Raw genomic sequence first — 19,963 nt, 5'->3', positions numbered from 1 at the left:
TTAGCCAATGAATAAGAGGCTAATACTGGAGATCAGCGTGTACCCCTCCCCTTTCCCGCCGGAGCTGTATCTGCCTCTTTCAATAGGTGCCCAAAACAATGAATAAGAGAGGTAAACAGTGAGCGCAGACCCCTTTCTCTCTGATACTTTATTACAGATCCACAGTTCATCGCCCAGCAGTTTAAGCAGATACGCTTTCTTTGCTGTGCATAGCTTCTCGCTGTGGATTTAGAAAGATGCTAAGAGCGGAAAAGTCTGCCTGGTCCCTGGGATTTCTGCCTTTCTTTTCTCTCTGTTTGTTTTTGCATAGCTCTTCCGCCCAGATCCGTTACTCTATCCCAGAGGAACTGACCCGAGGTGCCTTTGTGGGAAATATTGCTAAGGATCTAGGGACAAATGTGGCAAAACTCGCGGCTGCTAATCTGCAGGTTCTTTCCGATTCTGATTCCCAGTATTTCTCTGTGAATGTGAACACTGGGATTATAGTGGTCAATGACAGAATCGACAGAGAGTGGCTCTGCGGGCAGAACTCGCGGTGCTTCTTGCATCTCAAACTCGCTATCGAAAATCCAGTGGAGTTCTACCGCATTGAAGTGGAAATATTGGATATAAATGATAATCCTCCTGAATTCCCGAGCAGCGAGATCGCTTTACAGATCTATGAACTGGCCTCTCTGGGCGCCCGCTTTCCTATCCATCAGGCGCAGGACCCGGACGTGGGCTCTAACGCTTTGCAGACCTACCACCTCAGCGCCAATGAGAATTTCAATCTCAACGTGAAGGCACGTACAGATGGCAGCAAATTCCCGGAGCTGGTGCTGGAAAGAGCGCTGGACAGGGAGCACAGAGCTGTCCACCATTTGGTCCTGACAGCTGAGGATGGCGGCTCTCCCCCCAGGTCCAGCAAAACACGAATTGCTGTCCAGGTTCTAGACGCCAATGATAACCATCCAGTGTTCGATAAACCTTCCTACCAAGCTCGTTTGGTGGAAAACTCTCCCTCGGGCACGCTAGTCATTAAACTGAATGCCACAGACGTGGACGCAGGACCTAACGGAGACGTACGCTATTCCCTGGGCAGCCACAACTCGGAAGCCTTGCGCAGGATATTTGCAATAGACGATCAAACGGGAGAAATCCGAGTTCAGGGGAACCTAGATTTTGAAGAAGCGTCTGTCTACGAGATTGAAGTTGAGGCCAAGGATATGGGCTCTCCCACGATGGAGGAGCATTGCAGCGTCACTGTAGAGGTCACGGATGTGAATGACAATCCTCCAGAGGTGGTCCTCACCTCCTTCTCCAGCTCCTTGAGTGAAGATGCCCCTCCCGGGACTGTGGTCGCTGTGATACACGTGAAAGACAGAGACTCCGGGGAGCATGGGAAAGTCCAGTGCCATCTACCCAGAAGCCTTCCCTTCAAACTTCGGAAAGACTTTGAGCACCAGTATTCCCTGCTCACCAGCCAAGGGCTGGACCGCGAGAGCGTCTCCCAGTACAATGTCACCATCTTCGCCTCTGACCTGGGAAGCCCCCCTCTCTCACGACACACAGTTCTCTCCATCACGCTTGCAGACATCAATGACAACACACCACAGTTTGAGAGAACTTCCTATGAAGTCGTCGTGAAAGAGAACAACCAGGTGGGGGAAATACTGGTCACGGTATCCGCAACCGATCCTGATTTGGACCAGTATTCGCGCCTTTCCTATTCTGTTCTGAGCAGCCCGGGGAAAGGTCCCACTGCGGATCCCTCCGCATACATCTCCATAAACCCAACAAGTGGGCAGGTTTCCGCGAAGCTGCCTTTTGATTACGAGCAAACCACGTATTTCCAGTTCCAGGTGGAAGCCTCAGATGGCGGCTCTCCAGCTCTCAGCAGCAGGACAGTGGTCCACGTATTCGTCACAGACCAAAATGACAACGCCCCAGGGATCCAGTTCCCTTTGACCGGGAAGGACTCAGTAGTCCTGTTCAGGATTCCCCGATCTACCAGCCCCCAAGCCTTAATAACGAAGATCATAGCGGTGGACCTAGACTCTGGACGAAATGCATGGCTCGCCTACCATTTAATGCAGGCAACCGATCCCAGTCTCTTCGTGGTGGCCCTGCGCTCCGGAGAAATCCGGACCACTCGAGCCCTCCAGGAGCAGGATGCTGCCACGCAGGAACTCTTCTTGGTAGTCAAAGACTCAGGCGAGCCGCCCATGTCCACCTCCGTCACCGTGTTGGTGTTGCTGGAGGAGAATGCCCCCGAAGCCTTCCTGGGGTTAAAGGCTCAGGCGGCGGAAAGTGAGAGCGTCCCCAGGTTAACACTGTATTTAATCATTTCATTAGCAACAATCTCAGCGTTGTCATTGGCTGCTTTGGTGGGGCTGGGTGTCCGGTGTGTCAGGGGAGATGCACGTGCTGCGGTTGGCTGCTGTGTGAAAGCGGACACGCTCCGGGTGTCCCCAAACCCCTTGCTCGGACACGTACAGTACCAGCCCACCCTGGGGGACGGCACGATCGACGTGCAGGTGACCGCCACGGCCCCTCCTGCCCGGGGGTATAGATCCTGCTTCTCTCCAGTCTCGGACATCAGCGAGTTCATGTTCATGAAACCCTCTGTGAGCCTCGGAAACAGCTCGGGCAACAGCCCGCCTGATCGCAGCTTCTCCACTGAGGTGAGCTCCCTGAACGTGCCATGGCAGTGTCCCCAGCTGACCCCGCCGTGTGACCTGCAGCGTGTCTGGCTGGGTCGGCTGGGTCGGTGTGTTCCAAAGGCACGAGACGTGCTATAGGACAGCGCTAAACCGCAGCCAGCTCCTCTCTTGCCGGGCCAGGGGAGAGGGCACGGCCGCTCTCTGTACCGCGTCTGCCCCCCCAGGTTCTGTGTCAAGTCACAGCTCTCCCTGAACGCTCTGCTCAGCACCTGCCCTTTCCATTGGCCACCCCGCCGGAGCTGAACGCACCCCCGGGGCTTAGGGTGTCCTTTGCCGGTGACTCACTGCCAGCGTCCCGGCGGTGCAGAGCGGGGGGTGTGGCGGGGCTGCGTGCGTGAAGCGCAGGTTGGGTGAGTTTTGGGGAAGGGGCACTGCTGTCGGGAGGAGGGATTGTCACTTGTCAGCACCAACGCCCGCCGACTTTCTGCGACGCTCTTTGCCTGGGAACTGAGCGTTTGAGATCAGCTCCCCTCCCGCCCCTCCGGCTGCAGCTCCCCTCCCCCCCGCCGCTACGCCCTGCCGGGCAGCCGGGAGCGCCAGAGGAGCGGACTTTGGGGACACTGGAACCGGCGGCGCGAGTTCCCAGGACGCAGCGAGCGGGGCGGGAGCCGGGGAGGCGGTGCCGAGTGGTTTCAGACACACACAACGGAGCGCGGCATGGCCGGGAGACCGAGTTTGAGCTGGCAGCTCCTGCTGCTTGGTGCTTTCCTCTCTCTGCCGGACCCGGCTCGCGCACAGACTCGCTACTCAGTGCCTGAAGACCTCGAGCCGGGCTCCTTTGTGGGGAACATTGCCAAGGATCTGGGTGTGGACGTGCGGAGCCTGTCGGCCCGCAGCCTGCGGCTGGTCAGCGAGGGCGGCCGCCAGCACTTCCAGGTGAACCTGGCCGATGGAGTCCTGCTTGTGAATGAGAAACTAGACCGGGAAGCGCTGTGCGGTCTGAGCTCCACGTGCTTCCTGCAGCTCCAGCTGGTGCTGGAGAGCCCGCTGCAGCTGCACCGGGTGGAGGTGGAGATCCTGGATGTCAACGACAACGCGCCGCAGTTCCCGAAGAAGGAAGTTTCTTTAGAGATCACCGAGGTAGCGAACCCAGGGACTCGCTTACCCCTGGAGGTAGCAGAAGACCCAGATATAGGCTCCAACTCCATCTCCACCTATGAACTCAGCGCCAGTGACCATTTTGCCCTGAGCATAAATGTAAGGGGAGATGGTGTGAAAATGCCTGAAATCGTGCTGGAGAAAGCCCTGGATAGAGAGAAAGTGGCGGCCCATCACTTAACCCTAACAGCTCTCGATGGCGGGGACCCGGTGAGATCAGGCACTGCCAGGATCACAGTTCATGTCCTGGATGCCAACGACAACCCCCCTGTGTGTGATCCGCCGATTTCCAAAGTGTTTCTGGAAGAAAACGTCCTGTCAGGGACGCTGGTTACACAGCTGAACGTCACTGACTTGGACGAAGGCCTGAATGGGGAGGTTGAATATTCATTCAAAACCAGCAATAATGCCCCCGATACATTCCTCAGGCTGTTCAGCCTGGACCCCCAGACAGGGCAGATCACAACCAAAGCCCCGCTGGATTACGAGGACTCCAGCGCTTACGAGATCACCGTTCGAGCCAGAGACAAGGGCTCCCCTGCAATGGAGGGGCACTGCAGCCTCCGGGTGGAACTGGTGGACGTGAACGATAACAGCCCGGACATTGTGCTGACCTCCCTGTCCAGCCCGGTGCAGGAAGATGCGCCCCCGGGGACTGTGATAGCGCTATTTGGTGCCAAGGACAGTGACTCTGGGGAAAATGGACACGTCCACCTGCAGATAAGCAATGATCTTCCTTTTAAACTGGTGAGCTCCTTCAAAGGGCATTACTCACTGGTCACCGCTGGGCCACTGGATCGAGAGAAGGCTGCTGGATACAACATCACTGTTATGGCCACAGACGCCGGGTCCCCTCGAAGGTCCACTGAGCAAACCATCTTCCTGCAGATCTCCGATGTGAATGATAACGTGCCCAGATTCTCCAGCCCCTCCTACACATCCCACATTCAGGAGAACACCCTTCCTGGGGCCTCCGTGTTCTCTGTATCTGCCTCTGACCCTGATGTGGGTGCCAACTCCAAGCTATCCTACTCCATTCTGGACACTGGCATGCAGGATGTGCCCATCTCAGCCTACTTCCACATCAACCCAGAGAACGGCACCATCTACGCCTTACGGGCTCTTGACTATGAGCAGGACAAAGTGTTCCAGGTGCCCGTGGAGGTGCAGGATGCTGGGTCCCCTGCCCTGAGCAGCACCGCCATGCTCCACCTGTTCGTCCTGGATCAGAACGATAACGCGCCTACCATTGTGTACCCACCCGTCCCCAGGGGCTCCGTCTTCCAACAGACAGTACCCTCCTCGGCAGAACCCGGCTACTTGGTCACCAAGATTGTGGCGGTGGATGCTGACAGCGGCCACAATGCCTGGCTCTCCTACCAGCTCCAGGAGACCAGTGAGCCATGTCCCTTCCGGGTGGAGCTCCGCTCCGGAGAGATCCGAATAACTGAGGCACTTAGGGAGTCAGGAGCGCCCCACAGGCTGGTGGTCCAGGTGAGGGACAATGGGACCCCCTCCCTGTCCACCTCAGTGGCTCTAGTCATCTCCCCCGAGGAGAACGCTGTGCAAGACTTTGCCAAGGCCTTGGACCTTCCCAAATTGCCTTCCAGAGCATCCAGCGTCACTCTCTACCTCATCATCTCCCTGGTAGCCATTTCCCTGGTGTCATGCGTGATGCTGGCTGTCCTAGGCACCAGGTGCCTCAAATCGGGCTCCACAGCTGCAGGCTGGCCCCTCTCACACTGTTGTAGGAGGACAGGCCGCAAGTCTGCATCGAACTTCCCTGGGCAGTTGAATCCGGATGGTTTCATCAAGTATCTGGATGTGGGTGGAGCTGGGTTGGTGTCCCAGGCACAACATTACAAGTCTTGTTTCTCTCCAATGTCTGATCAAGGGGATTTCCTCTTCATAAAACCTTTCAGCCATTCCACTACCGGGGACAGCATAGCTGCCTTTGATCAGGTGGCCAGTGCTTTAGTGAGTCCCTGCGATGGGGTAAGCTGTGTGTGTGTCCTGCTGTCCTTTCTGTTCAGAGTCACTGCTGTTCATAAATATCCACTCTTTTCCTTCAGACCTTTCAATCCACTTTGGCCTCCTGGGGAAAGTGCGTTACCTCCACCTATCCAGCAAGAGATAGGGGGAAAAGTCGGGGCTCTGCCTAATGGAGGTGGGATGCCTGGGTGGGAATAGCATCTAACACTTCAGGACCAGAGCCCTAAATTGAGAGTGACTGGCCCAGGTAGCTGCAGCTTCTCCTTAGACCATTCCTTGATTACATACTCTAAGTTTTGTAAGTGACACATTGCGTTGTTATATGCAGTGTTACTGTAGCTGTGTTGGTCCCAGGATATTAGAGAGACAAAGTGGGTGAGGTCATATCTTTTATTGGCCCAACTTATTATGTTGGTCAGAGAGGCAGTTTTCCAGCTTTTCTTCAGGTTAAATATGAAGTTTTTTGAATTTACCTCTTACTACTTTATTCTGAAGCTGGACTTGGAACTGAGTACTTTGCTAAACAAAGTTTATCTGTTTTGAGTATTTTGCAGGTCTGTGGCAGAAACTTTTCACTTGGTGATGTATTGTACTACATGCTGATCACGTCACGATGACAACTCCAGTCAAAATTTTCAAACTTGGAAGCATAAATACGTAGCCCCAGTTTTAGAGGTGCTTGGCACCTGCAGCTCCCACTGAACTCAGTGAGATCGGAGGGTGCTCAGGACAGTTGAAAATAAGGCTATTTTTATTTAGATGCCTATACGTGGCTATAAATGCCTAAATTTAGGCATCCAGGTTTGATCATTTTGGGATCCAGCTCTAAAATTATTTTTGTCAGTAACTGTATGTCCTAAAATTAAAAGTGACAATTACAGTAACATTTCAGAAAATAAATAGAGAAGGCCTCATTTACAAAATGTGTGTCTATATATGTATTGTTGTGTGTGTGTAAATATTTTTTTTAAAAGAAGTCAAAGATAGATACTTTTTAATTTGCATACATACAGCTTGGATGACAATGGGACTCCTTTGTGGGGAAGTCAGTAGTTATTCTGAGGCTTTTCTTTACCATAATCATTAAAGCTATAGGTAAATTAGTAATATCACAACTTCTGATAAATAAAAACTAGGTCAGCTGTATCTATCTTCCATTTTCCTTAGTAATTGTATATACAAGCAGAATACTCCTGTTCTGCTTTATAAAGCCTAAACTGCTCATTCCCAAGATAACCCAGGAGACATCTTTACAGAGCTAAAGACAGCATGATATTACTGCAGAGTTAATTAAGAAGATAGCTAGAAGTCTATGATTTTTGGAAGTACTTGTATTTCAGGCAGAAAACAGTTCTCCCTTTTAACTCTCCTTACAAAGACTTAATACATAGAGCTGTTTCATATATTTCTTTATTTACAAACTGCCCCTTGTCTGATAATAAAACTGTGGGTGGAAAGTGATACAGGGCCCACTAATCAAGTTCCATAGTGGTCTGTTATGTGTATAGTCTGTTGTGTCTCCTAAACAAATAATATATTTTGTTGTGGGAAGTGAATTATTTTCTACATAGACAGAAAAATACTGTAATGCACCAAGGACACAGTATCCAGGAAAAGATTAATTAAAATATAGAATGTGAAATCAAGACACTGTGCAAGCATTTTTAGAAAGGGAGAAAGGACAAATTAGGAAGTTCTGATATCATTCCAGCTTCTGGCATTAAAACACATCTTTCTCAGTATCAATTAACTCTGCTTCTCCCTCAGCTAATTATTTCTGGTACTATAGAGTTCTTCAGATTAAATTGATGCCCTTATCAGTCCATAGCATGCTTCATTTCTTTCACAGCTTGGTTTCCAAGCTTATTCTGGAAGATTATTCACTGAATTGTTTTGTCAGGCTTTTTAGCAATTGTCTTGATTCAGGAATATTCAAGAGGGAGGGGGATTTGGTTGTTTTGTGTCTTTGTTTGTTTGTTTTACCTGGATGGAGAGGTATATTTCTGGTTATTCCACTGAATTTTAAAATTATTCTCTTTCATCTACATTTTTAGCTTCTCCTAAGCATGGATGGATTTCCAGGCTGCAATAATCCTGGATCAGTTTGCTTTGATTTCCAAAGGCTAGAATAGAGGCATTAAATTACTTTTCTGTTTCCCTTGTAGCAAGCTCAGCCTAACCCGGACTGGCGTTTCTCTCAGGCCCAGAGACCTGGAACCAGTGGGTGAGTGAGTCACTTTCTGTTCCTCTGCACACATGCTGGCTTTTTTTATTTTTCTTGTTGATTTCATGATTTCAGTGCTGGCGGAAGGTGCCAGATTGGTGGCTCTGGAGATGGAGCTTCTCTGCTTATATACAGAATAGATATAGCCTAGGAAGCAGGGCAAGCTTCCTCCACCCCCAGACTCACCCGCACCCCCACCCTGCCTCTGCAGCTCAGGCTTGACCTGGAGGGGAACACTCCTGGCCAGAGAGGGGAGTTTAATCTTGTGGGCAATTTAGTCCTTGGTTTCTCTGCTGAAACACCCAAAAAGAGGTCATATTAGTACCAATTCTGCTGGTGTTCTTTGCAGCATCGTCTGTCTAGCTCCCTATACCTGGCTACTGGGAACTGGAATGAGGCCTTGTCTGCACACAAACTTGCATTGAACTAACTCAATGGGTTTGAATTCATACCGTTTGTTTCTCAGTGCAAGCCTGCACATGTGGACACTCCTATTTTGGAATTAGAGTACCCTAGTTTGCTTTTGCTTAAATCAGTAAAAAATGGCTCAAGTTAAATCAAAATCAGACACATTTATTCTAAAATAAAAGTGTTTACACAGAGACTTTCAATTGGTGGTTTAATTATTTCAGTGCAAGTTTGGAATCACTGAAACCTCCAACACATTTTACATTGGTGTCAAATTTTGATTACTGTCAATCTGGGCTGGAATTAAGCTGCTGATTTATAGGTAAAAGTCTCCATATCATGGTAGCAATCCCCTGAGTTTTCAACTCTCCCTAGCATGCTATTTGTTGTTATTAGTAGTAGTAGTAGGTAAAAGTATTATTTTCAAAATTTGGCATATGAGCAGAGGTGAAAGTAAGCCGGTACGCCCTGGTACTGCGTACCGGCAAGAGTCAGTGCGCCGTACCGGGGCGGCCCGGCTTCCCCAGGCGGCAATTTAAAGGGCCTGGGGCTCCCAGCTGTGGCTGGAGCCCCGGGCCATTTAAATTGTCGCCAGAGCCCCGCTGCTGGAGCCCTGGGGTAGCGAGACTCCGGGGGTTATTTAAAGGGCGGGGGCTCCCGCTGACTCTACTGCCCTGGGCCCTTTAAATAGCCGCCGGAGCCCTGCCACCGCTACCCCAGGGCTCCAGGGGCTATTTAAAGGGTCGGGGCGGTAGAAGCAGGGGAGCCCCGGGCCCTTTAAATAGCCCTTGGAGCCCTGCTGCCGGGGCCCTGGGGTAGCAGTGGCAGCTGGGGGCTCTGGCAGTGGTTTAAAGGGCCCAGGGCCGTAGCAGCGGCCAAGCCCTGGGCCCTTTAAACTGCTGCCGGAGCCCCCAGTGCCGCTGCTACCCCGACGGGGGAGGGGGAGGGCAGTTACCGGTACAGGGCGGGCTGGGGCTGGCTCTGACCCCCCATCCCCGCCCCTTCCGCACGAGGCCCCGCCCCTTCCAGGGCCAGAGACGGCCCCAACCCAGCCCCATACCGGTAAGTCCCTATTTCTACTTTCACTCCTGCATATGAGTCTCCCCAGGTGCTAGCAAATCGGACAGGTACTAGGTAGGATCAGGGAAACTGAGGGACTTCTGTGGATTCCCTGTTGATCAGGGAAACTGAGGCTGAGGAGAGAGCCTATCAAAGACATGTGGGGAAATAGAGGGGGGGGGTTCTTTTTGATAGCCAGAGCTTTAAATCTAAAGGCCCCAAAATAAACCCTCCAACAAAGATCTGTTATGCTAACTACCCTCACACAAAGCAGGGCCCAGGTCAGGGCCTAAACTAGACTAAACTGCACAGTTTTCTGCCAAACTCGGTCAAGGGTCATGTCCAGAGGAGGGAATGGGAGAATAACCCCCCCCCCCCCCCCCGCAGCAGTACTAATGAAATATGTTCATAACTGATGAAATATAATAACCGCAAGGCTTTAGAAATATAACGCAAGTTGCTTGACATTAAGAAATTGTTTTTGCAAAAAGTTAATCATCCTTGCTGCTACACCTATTTGTAACATTTTCCAATTCCAGCTATCTGCAAATTAACCAATGATAGCCCTCCTTTAAGCGTCCCCTGGAAACCCCCCCTTAAACCCTTACCGAAATCCCCCGGAAAATGACACATACCAAGTCTTAAGAAATGTACCCAAGCTAGGGCCGAGCACCACCCCTGCGGAAACCACCAAGCGCCCCTCTACCCAAATAAACACCCACTTCTCGGAAAGGTTAGGAAAAGAGGGGGGGGGGGACTGACCCCAACCCCAGCTTCTTAGCTCGTGATCAGCTCGTGATCAACCCATGCCCAGCTTGTGACTAACCCCCAATTTCTTAACTCATGAGGTATTGTTTGTATCTTGCTTGTGGTTTAATGAAATAAAAGTAGCCTGCGAGCTGCTGCTTGGGGTGCCAGTTTGAGAACTGCACCCCAACGCGTTGGTATGTATTGCAATAAAGGCCTCAGGCTCTGAGTCTGTGAACTAAAATCACTGCGTGGGTGATTCTTTCCACGACAGACACATGGAACATATGGTCCTTTTGGTCCTCCACTCTCAGTACACATCCAACACCTGGTTGCCCCCTCCAACCTCCCAATGGAGTGCTTTCTGAGCTACCTCCAGCCCTCCTCACATATGCCTGTGGATTTCATACGCAGGCACACACACATTATAGGCTAAGCAGCTGTATCCATCTTACATTTAAAATGTAGGCTCTTTGAGGTGGGGACCAGCTTTCTGTGTTTGTACAGTACTTGTACACAATGGGCTCCTGAAATATGCCTAGCAAAGTGTCCATGTGGCCATCTGAAATATGAGAGAGACAAGTCATGGGTGAATAGGAGTGTGCAGTGAGGGCTGCTTTCTGGGAACAGAGCCAGGTGGGATCATTCATGAAATCATGCTATAGAGTCAGCCCTGTCACTAAGTAATGTGGCTTGGAATTTATGAGATGAATCTGGTTACTCAGAATTAATCAGGAGACTAGCTTGGTTAATTTAATATGATTTATTTTTGGATTTATTAAAAATGCATCCATCATAATCTCTAGGCACATGTAATTTAATATAAAACACCAACTAACTGCAAACACAATTTATATTTTAAAAAAAATCAAATCAAGCTCCCACTTCCCCATCCCAAATAACTTGGATTGGAGATTACAATGTTTAAATATTCAAAATAAAATTTATGATGAGACCAACAATCTAGGAGTAACACAAGATGCTAAGTGGGAAAGTGACAATGAGATTTCAGGTGGTTGCTTTGCTTCTGGGCCAGTAGAGCCAATGACACAGTGGAAGCAGTACTCTGCCCTTGGAAAAGGGAAGAGACTCCAGTCACCCTGTACTAGTGATCCTACTTGCTGATTCTGCAAAAGTCACCAAGGTGTAGAGATACCAAGATTATCCCCTGCACATTCACCCACTTGCCCAATGGATCAGCTCCTGGCATGGCCTGCAGGAACTATTCTTTAGAGGGAGCTTTGATTTGCTTCTGCTTGTTCTTCTGGGCCTGAGTTCAGCAAAGCATTAGGGTTTAAGCACATGTTTAAGTGTTTGCCAAATTGGGCCCCTACCCACAGACTAGGAGTAAGCCAAATGAGTGTCGTACAGATTACTGCTCCTGTTCAGTCTGTCACTGATCTAGCAATGTTACAATTGCCTCCTCGCACCCTGGGCTGTCAACCCCATGCCACATGGTGAGGAGAGAGAAACAGAACGTCGCAATGGGACAACTCTTGCTTTTAGCCCTGGAATTGACTGAGATTGACTGAGTCTATAGAAAAGCTATTGGGGTTATTTTAGAGGTGTTTTCTAGTATTAGTTATGTTTTATTCTCTCCCTCTGAACTCTGTATAATTGGATTCCTGGTACTAACGGAGCCTGGCTTTGCAGATGGAAGAATTTTTTTTTTTTAAGTCCCAATAAAACTTTTTAATACTCTCAGAAACATTATTAGCTATACCATTTTCTGTAAAATATGTGGCATTTACAAAGTGCATGAAGGTGTGGTGTGGCACAAGGGTGTTCCTGGCACTTATGTGGCCTGCATAACTCACTTGTGAATTCATCACTCCTCAGTAAAAAGGACAACCACTCCACACCATCAGCTATGTGAATATGATATGTATGTGGGTGGGATTTGCAAAACCATGCACGTGCATTCTCTCACTCTCACTCTCACTCACTCTCTGTCTCTGTCTCTGTCTCTCTCTCTCTCTCTTTCTCTCTCTCTCTCTCTCTCTCACACACACACACACACACACACACACATTCCAAAACAGAAACAAAGTCTGTTGATTGCTGGCTAATGTAACCAGAATAAAACTCTATATCAAGAACACTGCAACTAATTAAATCATAAGGGTTAAAAAGTCTGCCAATATTCCTTTAAGGTGATGTAGCTATAGATACCAACAGCTTTGCCTTTCATCCATTCTCTTTGCAAAAATCAAAATGTGTGAAAATTCACATTACACACACCAATAACAGCTTCAGGCTACATTCACCCCTGTTCCACTGTGGTCAACTGCACACCAAGGGGAGTCTTTCTGAGGAAGGGTAGGTGGTTGTACTTCTGGGACAGAGAGGACAAAGTTCCAGACTGAGCTTCATAGTCAGTGACAACTGTTCAGGAGTCCCTGCACCCTGAGATTGCCCTACCCCTGCTGGCCTGTTACAGTGAAGTGTAGGTTATCAATGTAATAAAAATAATGAATAAACCACATGTGGCATATGTCAGTTAAAGTATACAGAGAACAGAATTTTGGCCATTACATTGCAGAAGATGTGCTTTAAAGATATATCTTAACCGTGCAGCAATATCAGAAACAAAACAACAAAGTTTGGGTAATGTGTAAATAATTTGATCATTAAAATATGTTACATTTATTGGTGATAGTTTCTGGTGAAAGTACAGAGGACCTGGAGCTCTACATCCAGCTCCCAGTGTCTCTGAACTAGAGGGGAGCGGAGGAGCGGGGTGTTTCACCTCATCTACTCCTCCACCTCCTCCCCTGAGCGCTCCGCGTCCCCGCTCCTCCACCTACCTCCCAGCGCTTCCCGCCGCCAAACAGCTGTAGCAAGCTCCAGGAGGGAGGGGGAGGAGCGGGAATGTGGCACGCTCAGGGGAAGAGGCAGGGCCAGGGCAGAGATTTGGGGAAGGAGTCGGAATAGGAGCAGGGAGGGGGCGGAGTTGGAGCGGGGACTTTGGGGAAGGGGTTAGAATGGGGGCAGGAGGGGGCAGGGCAGGGGTAGAGTTGGGGCAGGGCTGGGGGCAGAGTGGAGGTTGAGCACCCACCGGCGCCAGTAGAAGTCGGCGCCTGTAGACAGAGGATGGAACACTTGATGATTACCTGTTCCGTCCATTCCCTCTGGGGCACCTAGCATTGGCCACTGTCAGAAGACAGGATATTGAGCTAGATGGACCTTTTGTCTGACCCAGTATGGCCGCTCTTATGCTATGTTCTAAGATACAGACTTCTCACCTTCAGCCCTTCTCTTATAGTTAGAGCTGAACCATCACACCTGATTGTAACCCTTGAAAACTGGGGAAGATTTAGATCCAGATCTGGACCCCAACTGTTCATTTGAAGTGAAACTATTTTAAGTCTTTTAAAACAGTCTTTGTAAACTTATATGAGACATGCTATGATCACATACGGTGATATCGTCTGACTCAGAATTAAGGTTCTTAGCAGAATGTCTAATGTGAATTTTCACACATCTTGGCTTTTTTAAGTGAATTATCAATTATAGGGCTTTCATAATCTTTGGGCCCAATTCACTGATGCTGTCTGCTTTGCACCACTCTAGTTATACACAACACCCAAGTAGCTAGCCTAACTGATCCAAGACGGCTCTTACACTACTCATAACATAAAGCAGCTTTAAGATTGCTCTTATTCATGTCAGGAATCAGGCCAGCCCAAAGAACAGGAGAATGTAAAAGTGTCTTACAGTCTCTTTTGTCCTTTGGCCATTTCTGCTACTAGACACATTAGACACACAAATACACACATCCTTTGCACATGTAATTGAATATCTGAAAATCTATTAAATGTTGTTTAATGTTTGGAAGCAACTGTAATCAGAGTGAAGTTACATGCCTGTGCTCTCCCACCATGATTACAATCTAGTGCTGCATAATGCAGATTGTGGCATTAGTATCTAGTGTAATGATGCTCATGGGCACAGTAATAATAATAACTAATAATAAATGTACTCGACTTTTCCTAGGACAGTCACAAAGAGGTTTTGGACCCCATTAAACCTAAAGGGGCTGCTTAGCCTAGGGTGAATGTTACAGCTTTATCATTTGTCTGAGAGACTGAGACAGGGACATAATGTGTTTGTTTGTTTTTAATATTGCCTCCCCCATTGCCTAGCAAAGTGTCCATGTGGCCATTTTCTGGACAATGCTCACCCCTCCATTGTCTTCTACCCTCATCCCAGCCATTGTGTCATTTGCTCATTACACAACAAAGATGTTATGAAGGAATAACATGGGCACAGTGGGTCCAGATAACTGTGTTTATTGACAGATAACATTCAAGGCCTAGTTACAGACACTGCTGCTCTGGCAGGGTTCTGGTGGCTTCTGAAACACACAGAATATAGTTAGGGATACTAGAAGGCTCACAAACTCTTTGAAGGGATAGTACCTAATTCCTAACACTATACTAGTATAGGAACTGCTTCCACAGTACTGCATGTACAGAACGCTACCATGGGATTACCCCCAGTGCGAGGAGCACTGGAGTGCTCTGAGCTTGTATTATAATGGAAGCAGGCCCCGTACTGTATATTGCACATGTTATTCAATGCATAAAGCCTTTGTGATGAGATCAGGACTGTGCGCGCACAGTGCTGCCACTGAAGCAGTTCTTATGCTGGGAGCAGGAAACCGGATGTTGGAGGAGGGCACAGTCTTTGCACACTGCCACCTAAAGCAGATCAGCACTGGCATACTGGACAACATGCTCAACAGAGAGGGCTTTTTTCTTTTTTTTCCCTGTTAAATAAAATTAAAGCCCCATGACGTGTCACGCTGTCTGGAGTTGTTCACAACCATGAGTGCCTACTTCAGGGCAGACTGTCAAAAACAGACGCCCCAAACTGATGGTGTGTTCTATTATTATACTTCACCAAGCCAGTAACAACTGTGAACTCCTGGATCACTATAACAGTCTCACCATGGAGTCACAGACAGTCCCCTTAGACTCTCCAGTCTATCTTGCTGCTCAGACAAACTGGACTTAGGGATAAATAGTCACTTACACCAAAAATCACACCGCATTCAGGTTGCTTCCAGTCCCAAGAGACCATCACTTACCTCCAGACCAACTGGTACCATAGATTTTAGACCAAAGACAATGCCTGCAGCCAATCCTGTAATAAATGATCTAAATGTTTATTAACTAGGAAAAAGAAATAAGAGTTATTTACAGGTTAAAGCAAGCAAACATAGACACACAAATGATTTACCATTTAAATCCTAAGAGTGACAGAGTTTTAGTGAGCTGTCTATTCAAAATGTCTTTCAGGGCAGACCCAGGAGGCAGCCCCTGGGGATCTCTGGCTTCAGTTTAGGTCCTGTCTACTCTGTCAAGTTTTTGCACAGTAAAACAGCTTTCTGCGTTGTAACTCCTGAAGTGTACACACTGCCAAGCCACTTAGTGCACAGAAACTGCGCAGTTGCAGCGCTGTAAAAAAACCACCCCGAGAGGCGTACAGCTTTCTGCGCCTGGGGTACAGCACTGCAGGGCCAGTGTATTACAGAGCTGCGACTGGCCTCCTGGAGGTGTCCCACAATGCCTATTCTTGCCTCTCTGGTCATTGGTTTGAACTCTACTGCCCTGCCCTCAGGTGACCAACCATCATCCCCATCCCGTAAATTCCTTTGGAATTTTGAAAGTCCCCTTCCTGTTTGCTCGGTGATGTGTGCAGTGGTCTCAGCACATCTTTCCAGGTGACCATACCTGCTCTACGCATCAGACGATCCCCCGCTTGGAGCAATGCCGAGCTGCTGGAACTCATCAGCATTTGGGGAGAGGAGGCTGTCCAGTACCAGCTGCACTCCAGCCATAGGAATTATGATACCTACGGACAGATTTCACAATGCATGACAGAAAGGGATCATGACCGAGACACACTGCAGTGCAGGTTCAAAGTAAAGGAGCTGCGGAATGCCTACCACAAGGCGCGGGAGGCAAACCGCTGCTCTGGTGCTGCGTCCAAGAGCTGCCAGTTCTACAAAGAGCTGGATGCGATACTCAGTGGCGACCCCACCTCCACTGCGAAGACCACTGTGGATACTTTGGTGTCTCCCGTGCCAGTTGAGAGTGGACTAAGCCAGGAGGAGGAAATCTTGGATGAGGATGTGGACGGGGACCCAGAGGCAGAAGATGACTTTGAGGCCAGAGATGCATGCAGCCAGGAGCTCTTTTCTATCCTGGAGGAGGCTAGCCAGTCATAGCTGTTGAATGTTGGCGAAGTGCAAACAGGAAAGGAGGTCCCTGGTAAGTGGGTTTGATTTTGGGACTTGCTGAGGTGAGTTGTTGCGGGCAGGAGGGTTGCAGAAAGCAGGCTTGTCTCTGTATGATGCACGTACCACCACATGCCTAGTCTGAGCGGCGGAACAGAGTGTTGATTGACTCCCTCACGTCTCAGGGTATGTCTACACTATGAAATTAGGTCAATTTTATGGAAGTCGATTTTTAGAAATCGATTTTATACAGTTGATTGTGTATGTCCCCACTAAGCGCATTAAGTCAGCGGAGTGCATCCTCACTAGCGTGGCTAGCATCGACTCATGGAGCGGTGCACTGTGGGAAGCTATCCCACAGTTCCCACAGTCTCCGCTGCCCATTGGAATTCTGGGTTAAGCTCCCAATGCCTGATGGAGCAAAAACATTGTCGCGGGTAATTTTGGGTACATGTTGTCAGTCTCCCCTCCCTCCCTCCCTCCGTGAAAACAACTGCAGACAATCATTTCGCTCCTTTTTTCCTGGGTTACCAGTGCAGACGCATAGCACTGCAAGCATGGAGCCCGCTCAGCTCACCACTGCCGTTGCAAGCATTGTAAACACCTCACGCATTATACTGCAGTATGTGCAGAACCGGGCTAAGAGACGGCAGCACGAGGACGATTGTGAGGAGGACATAGACACAGACGTTCCTGAAAGCATGGGATGTGGCAGTGGGGCTGGTTGATACAGTGGAATGCCGATTCTGGGCCCAGCAAACAAGCACAGACTGGTGGGACTGCATAGTGTTGCAGGTATGAGATAATTCCCAGTGGCTGCAAAAGTTTCACATGCGTAAGGCCACTTTCCTGGAACTCTGTGAGTTGCTTTTCCCCGCCCTGAAGCACAGGAATGCCAAGATGAGAGCTGCCCTGACAGTTGAGAAGTGAGTGGCGATAGCCCTGTGGAAGCTTGCAATGCCTGACTGCTACCGGTCAGTCGGGAATCAATTTGGAGTGGGCAAATCTACTGTGGGGACTGCTGTGATTCAAGTAGCCAGTGCAATCACTGACGTTCTGCTATCAAGGGTAGTGACTTTGGGAAATATGCAGGTCACAGTGGATTGCTTTGCTGCAATGGGATTCCCTAACTGTGGTGGGGCGATAGACGGAACGCATATCCCTCTCTTGGCACCGGACCACCTTGCCAACCAGTACATAAACCACAAGGGGTACTTCTCAATGGTGCTGCAAGCACTGGTGGATCACAAGGAACGTTTCACCGACATCAACGTGGGATGGCCAGGAATGGTGCATGACGCTCGCATCTTTAGGAACTCCAGGCTGTTTGAGCAGCTGCAAGAAGGGTCTTACTTCCCAGACCAGAAAATTACTGCTGGGGATGTTGAAATGCCTATAGTTATCCTTGGAGAACCAGCCACCCCTTGCTTCCATGGCTCATGAAGCCATACACAGGCAGCCTGGACAGTAGTAAGGAGCAGTTCAACTATAGGCTGAGCAAGTGCAGAATCGTGGTAGTGGAACCTGCAGCAGCGGATTGTCCAGAATCTCCATGAGAGTTTCCTGGAGATCGCTGAGCCCTGGTCTACACTATAGGGTTAGGTCGAATTTAGCTGCAAAGTTCTAAACACCTGAAAATGACAGTTCACACAGTTCAGTAGAGACTTGTTAGAGTTTGGCAGTTACATTCTCTGGAGATTCCATCTGCACTGAGCATGTTCCAGCTCGGGGATACGGGCTGAGCAGGACTTAGAATCATAGAATCATAGACTATCAGGGTTGGAAGGGACCTCAGGAGGTCATCTAGTCCAACCCCCTGCTCAAAGCCGGACCAATCCCCAACTAAATCATCCCAGCCAAGGCTTTGTCAAGCCTGACCTTAAAAACCTCTAAGGAAGGAGATTCCACCACTTCCCTAGGTAACCCATTCCAGTGCTTCACCACCTTCCTAGTGAAAAAGTTTTTCCTAATATCCAACCTAAACCTCCCCCACTGCAACTTGAGACCATTACTCCTTGTTCTGTCATCTGGTACCACTGAGAACAGTCTAGATCCATCCTCTTTGGAACCCCCTTTCAGGTAGTTGAAAGCAGCTATCAAATCCTACAATTGTTCTTCCCAGATTCCAGGGGCCATTATGAGGCCAGACACAAGAACAGAGAACAACGAGACTGTTTTCTGTGAGCGTTAAAAGCCCCTCCCGCTGTGCCCAAGCAGTATGGAGGAGGAAACCACCTGACTCAAATGCAGAGGGACAAGAGCTGGTCCTGAGGTGGGATTGGGAGTAGGATGGGACAAAGTGCCTAGGAGAGTGGGTAGAGGAGAACTGGAACTTAAAGCTGTCAGGTGGGGGAAGAGAGAGAAACTGGGACCTAGGAAGGAGAGACGGGGGACTGAAGAACCAGTGGAGAAAGGGGGAGACTGAGCTTGCCAAGGAGCTGGGAGGAGGGAGACTGGGATCTGAGGAACCAGTTGAGTGGGGCAACTCAGAGCAAGCTGTGGGTGAGACAGATCAGATGAGGAGCTAGGTTGGGTGGAGCTCAGACTGGCTGGACAAGAACCCTGGAGCAAAGACTAGGATGAGGAGCCCAAGGGGGCACTGGGACTGGAGGTAGCCCCAAGGCAGAGAGTTGGACTGGCTGGGCAAGGAAACAAGAAAAAGGATGAGAAGTCAGTGAAAAGGGAGGAGGACTGAGCCAAGGAGTTGGTGGTGGGGAAGCAACAGGACAAATACAAGAACAAACTGAAGGGACAGTGCAGAAAGAGTCAGATGTTGGACAGGGGGGAAGGGGCAGAAGGGCCTGTGACCACTGGAGATCTCCCTCTCCAGAACCTGGAATTGAGTGCTCTGGGAATTACTCAGGATTGTATAGTGAAGGAGACAGTTGTCTGTAGGATCCTGCCTCATTTGTTGCAGAAGTCAGCAGCTGTTTAAGAGACTGCAGGAAGAGAAAGGATGTGTTAGGCAATTTAATGAAGCCTGGAGAATTGAAATCTATCCCTGCCTCTTCCATAGAGTTCCTATGTGATATTAGAGAGACAAGCTGGGGGAGGTAATATCTTTTATTGGACCAACTTCTGTTGGTGAGAGAGACAAGCTTTCAAGCTTACACAGAGTTCTTCTTCAGCTGTGGGAAACTATACAAAGTGAAACAGATTGTTTAGCATAAAGTAGTTAATACATATTTTAAGGGACCATTCAAGGTGAAGGGGCCCATTAACACCCCTCCAGTCATAGGGAGGAAAGGAAGGGGAGGGGGAGGGAAAGCAGCTGGGGAAGGGGGTTGTTAGTGGGTTGCAGATTGTTGTAATAAGCCAGAAATCCAGGGTCTCTACTCTGTCCACGATTTTTAGCATCTAGCAAATTTATGATTTTAAGCTCCCAGGCTCATCTGTTGAAAGTGTTGTGCAGGTGCCCTTTGAGAATGAGGACTGACAGCTCAGATATGGAGTTATCACTTTGTGAAAAGTGTTCACCCACAGGTGATG

The 19,963-nt window shown here is 49.2% G+C and overlaps 2 protein-coding genes across 2 annotated transcripts in view; both read left to right on the top strand.

The window, feature by feature from the left end:
* The first annotated feature begins 7 nt into the window (after window positions 1-7).
* Window positions 8-2,780, top strand: LOC135882910 (protocadherin gamma-C5-like). Its single transcript, XM_065409941.1, has 2 exons — window positions 8-66; window positions 311-2,780. The coding sequence occupies exons 1-2, from the start codon at window positions 8-10 to the stop codon at window positions 2,778-2,780; spliced, it is 2,529 nt and encodes an 842-aa protein (XP_065266013.1).
* A 579-nt stretch (window positions 2,781-3,359) lies between these two features.
* The window catches only part of LOC135882908 (protocadherin gamma-C5-like), a 41,167-nt gene continuing 24,563 nt past the window's right edge, over window positions 3,360-19,963 (top strand). Inside the window, exons 1-2 of the mRNA XM_065409940.1 lie at window positions 3,360-5,777; window positions 7,958-8,016. Coding sequence (XP_065266012.1) covers window positions 3,360-5,777; window positions 7,958-8,016 — 2,477 coding nt within the window. The remainder of the gene's footprint in view (window positions 5,778-7,957; window positions 8,017-19,963) is intronic.

The sequence above is a fragment of the Emys orbicularis genome, chromosome 8 (genome assembly GCF_028017835.1).
Source record: "Emys orbicularis isolate rEmyOrb1 chromosome 8, rEmyOrb1.hap1, whole genome shotgun sequence".
In the NCBI taxonomy this organism is placed as follows: Eukaryota; Metazoa; Chordata; order Testudines; family Emydidae; genus Emys; species Emys orbicularis.
The sequence above is the reverse complement of the archived record's forward strand: the minus strand, read 5'-3'. Positions and strand labels throughout refer to the sequence as shown.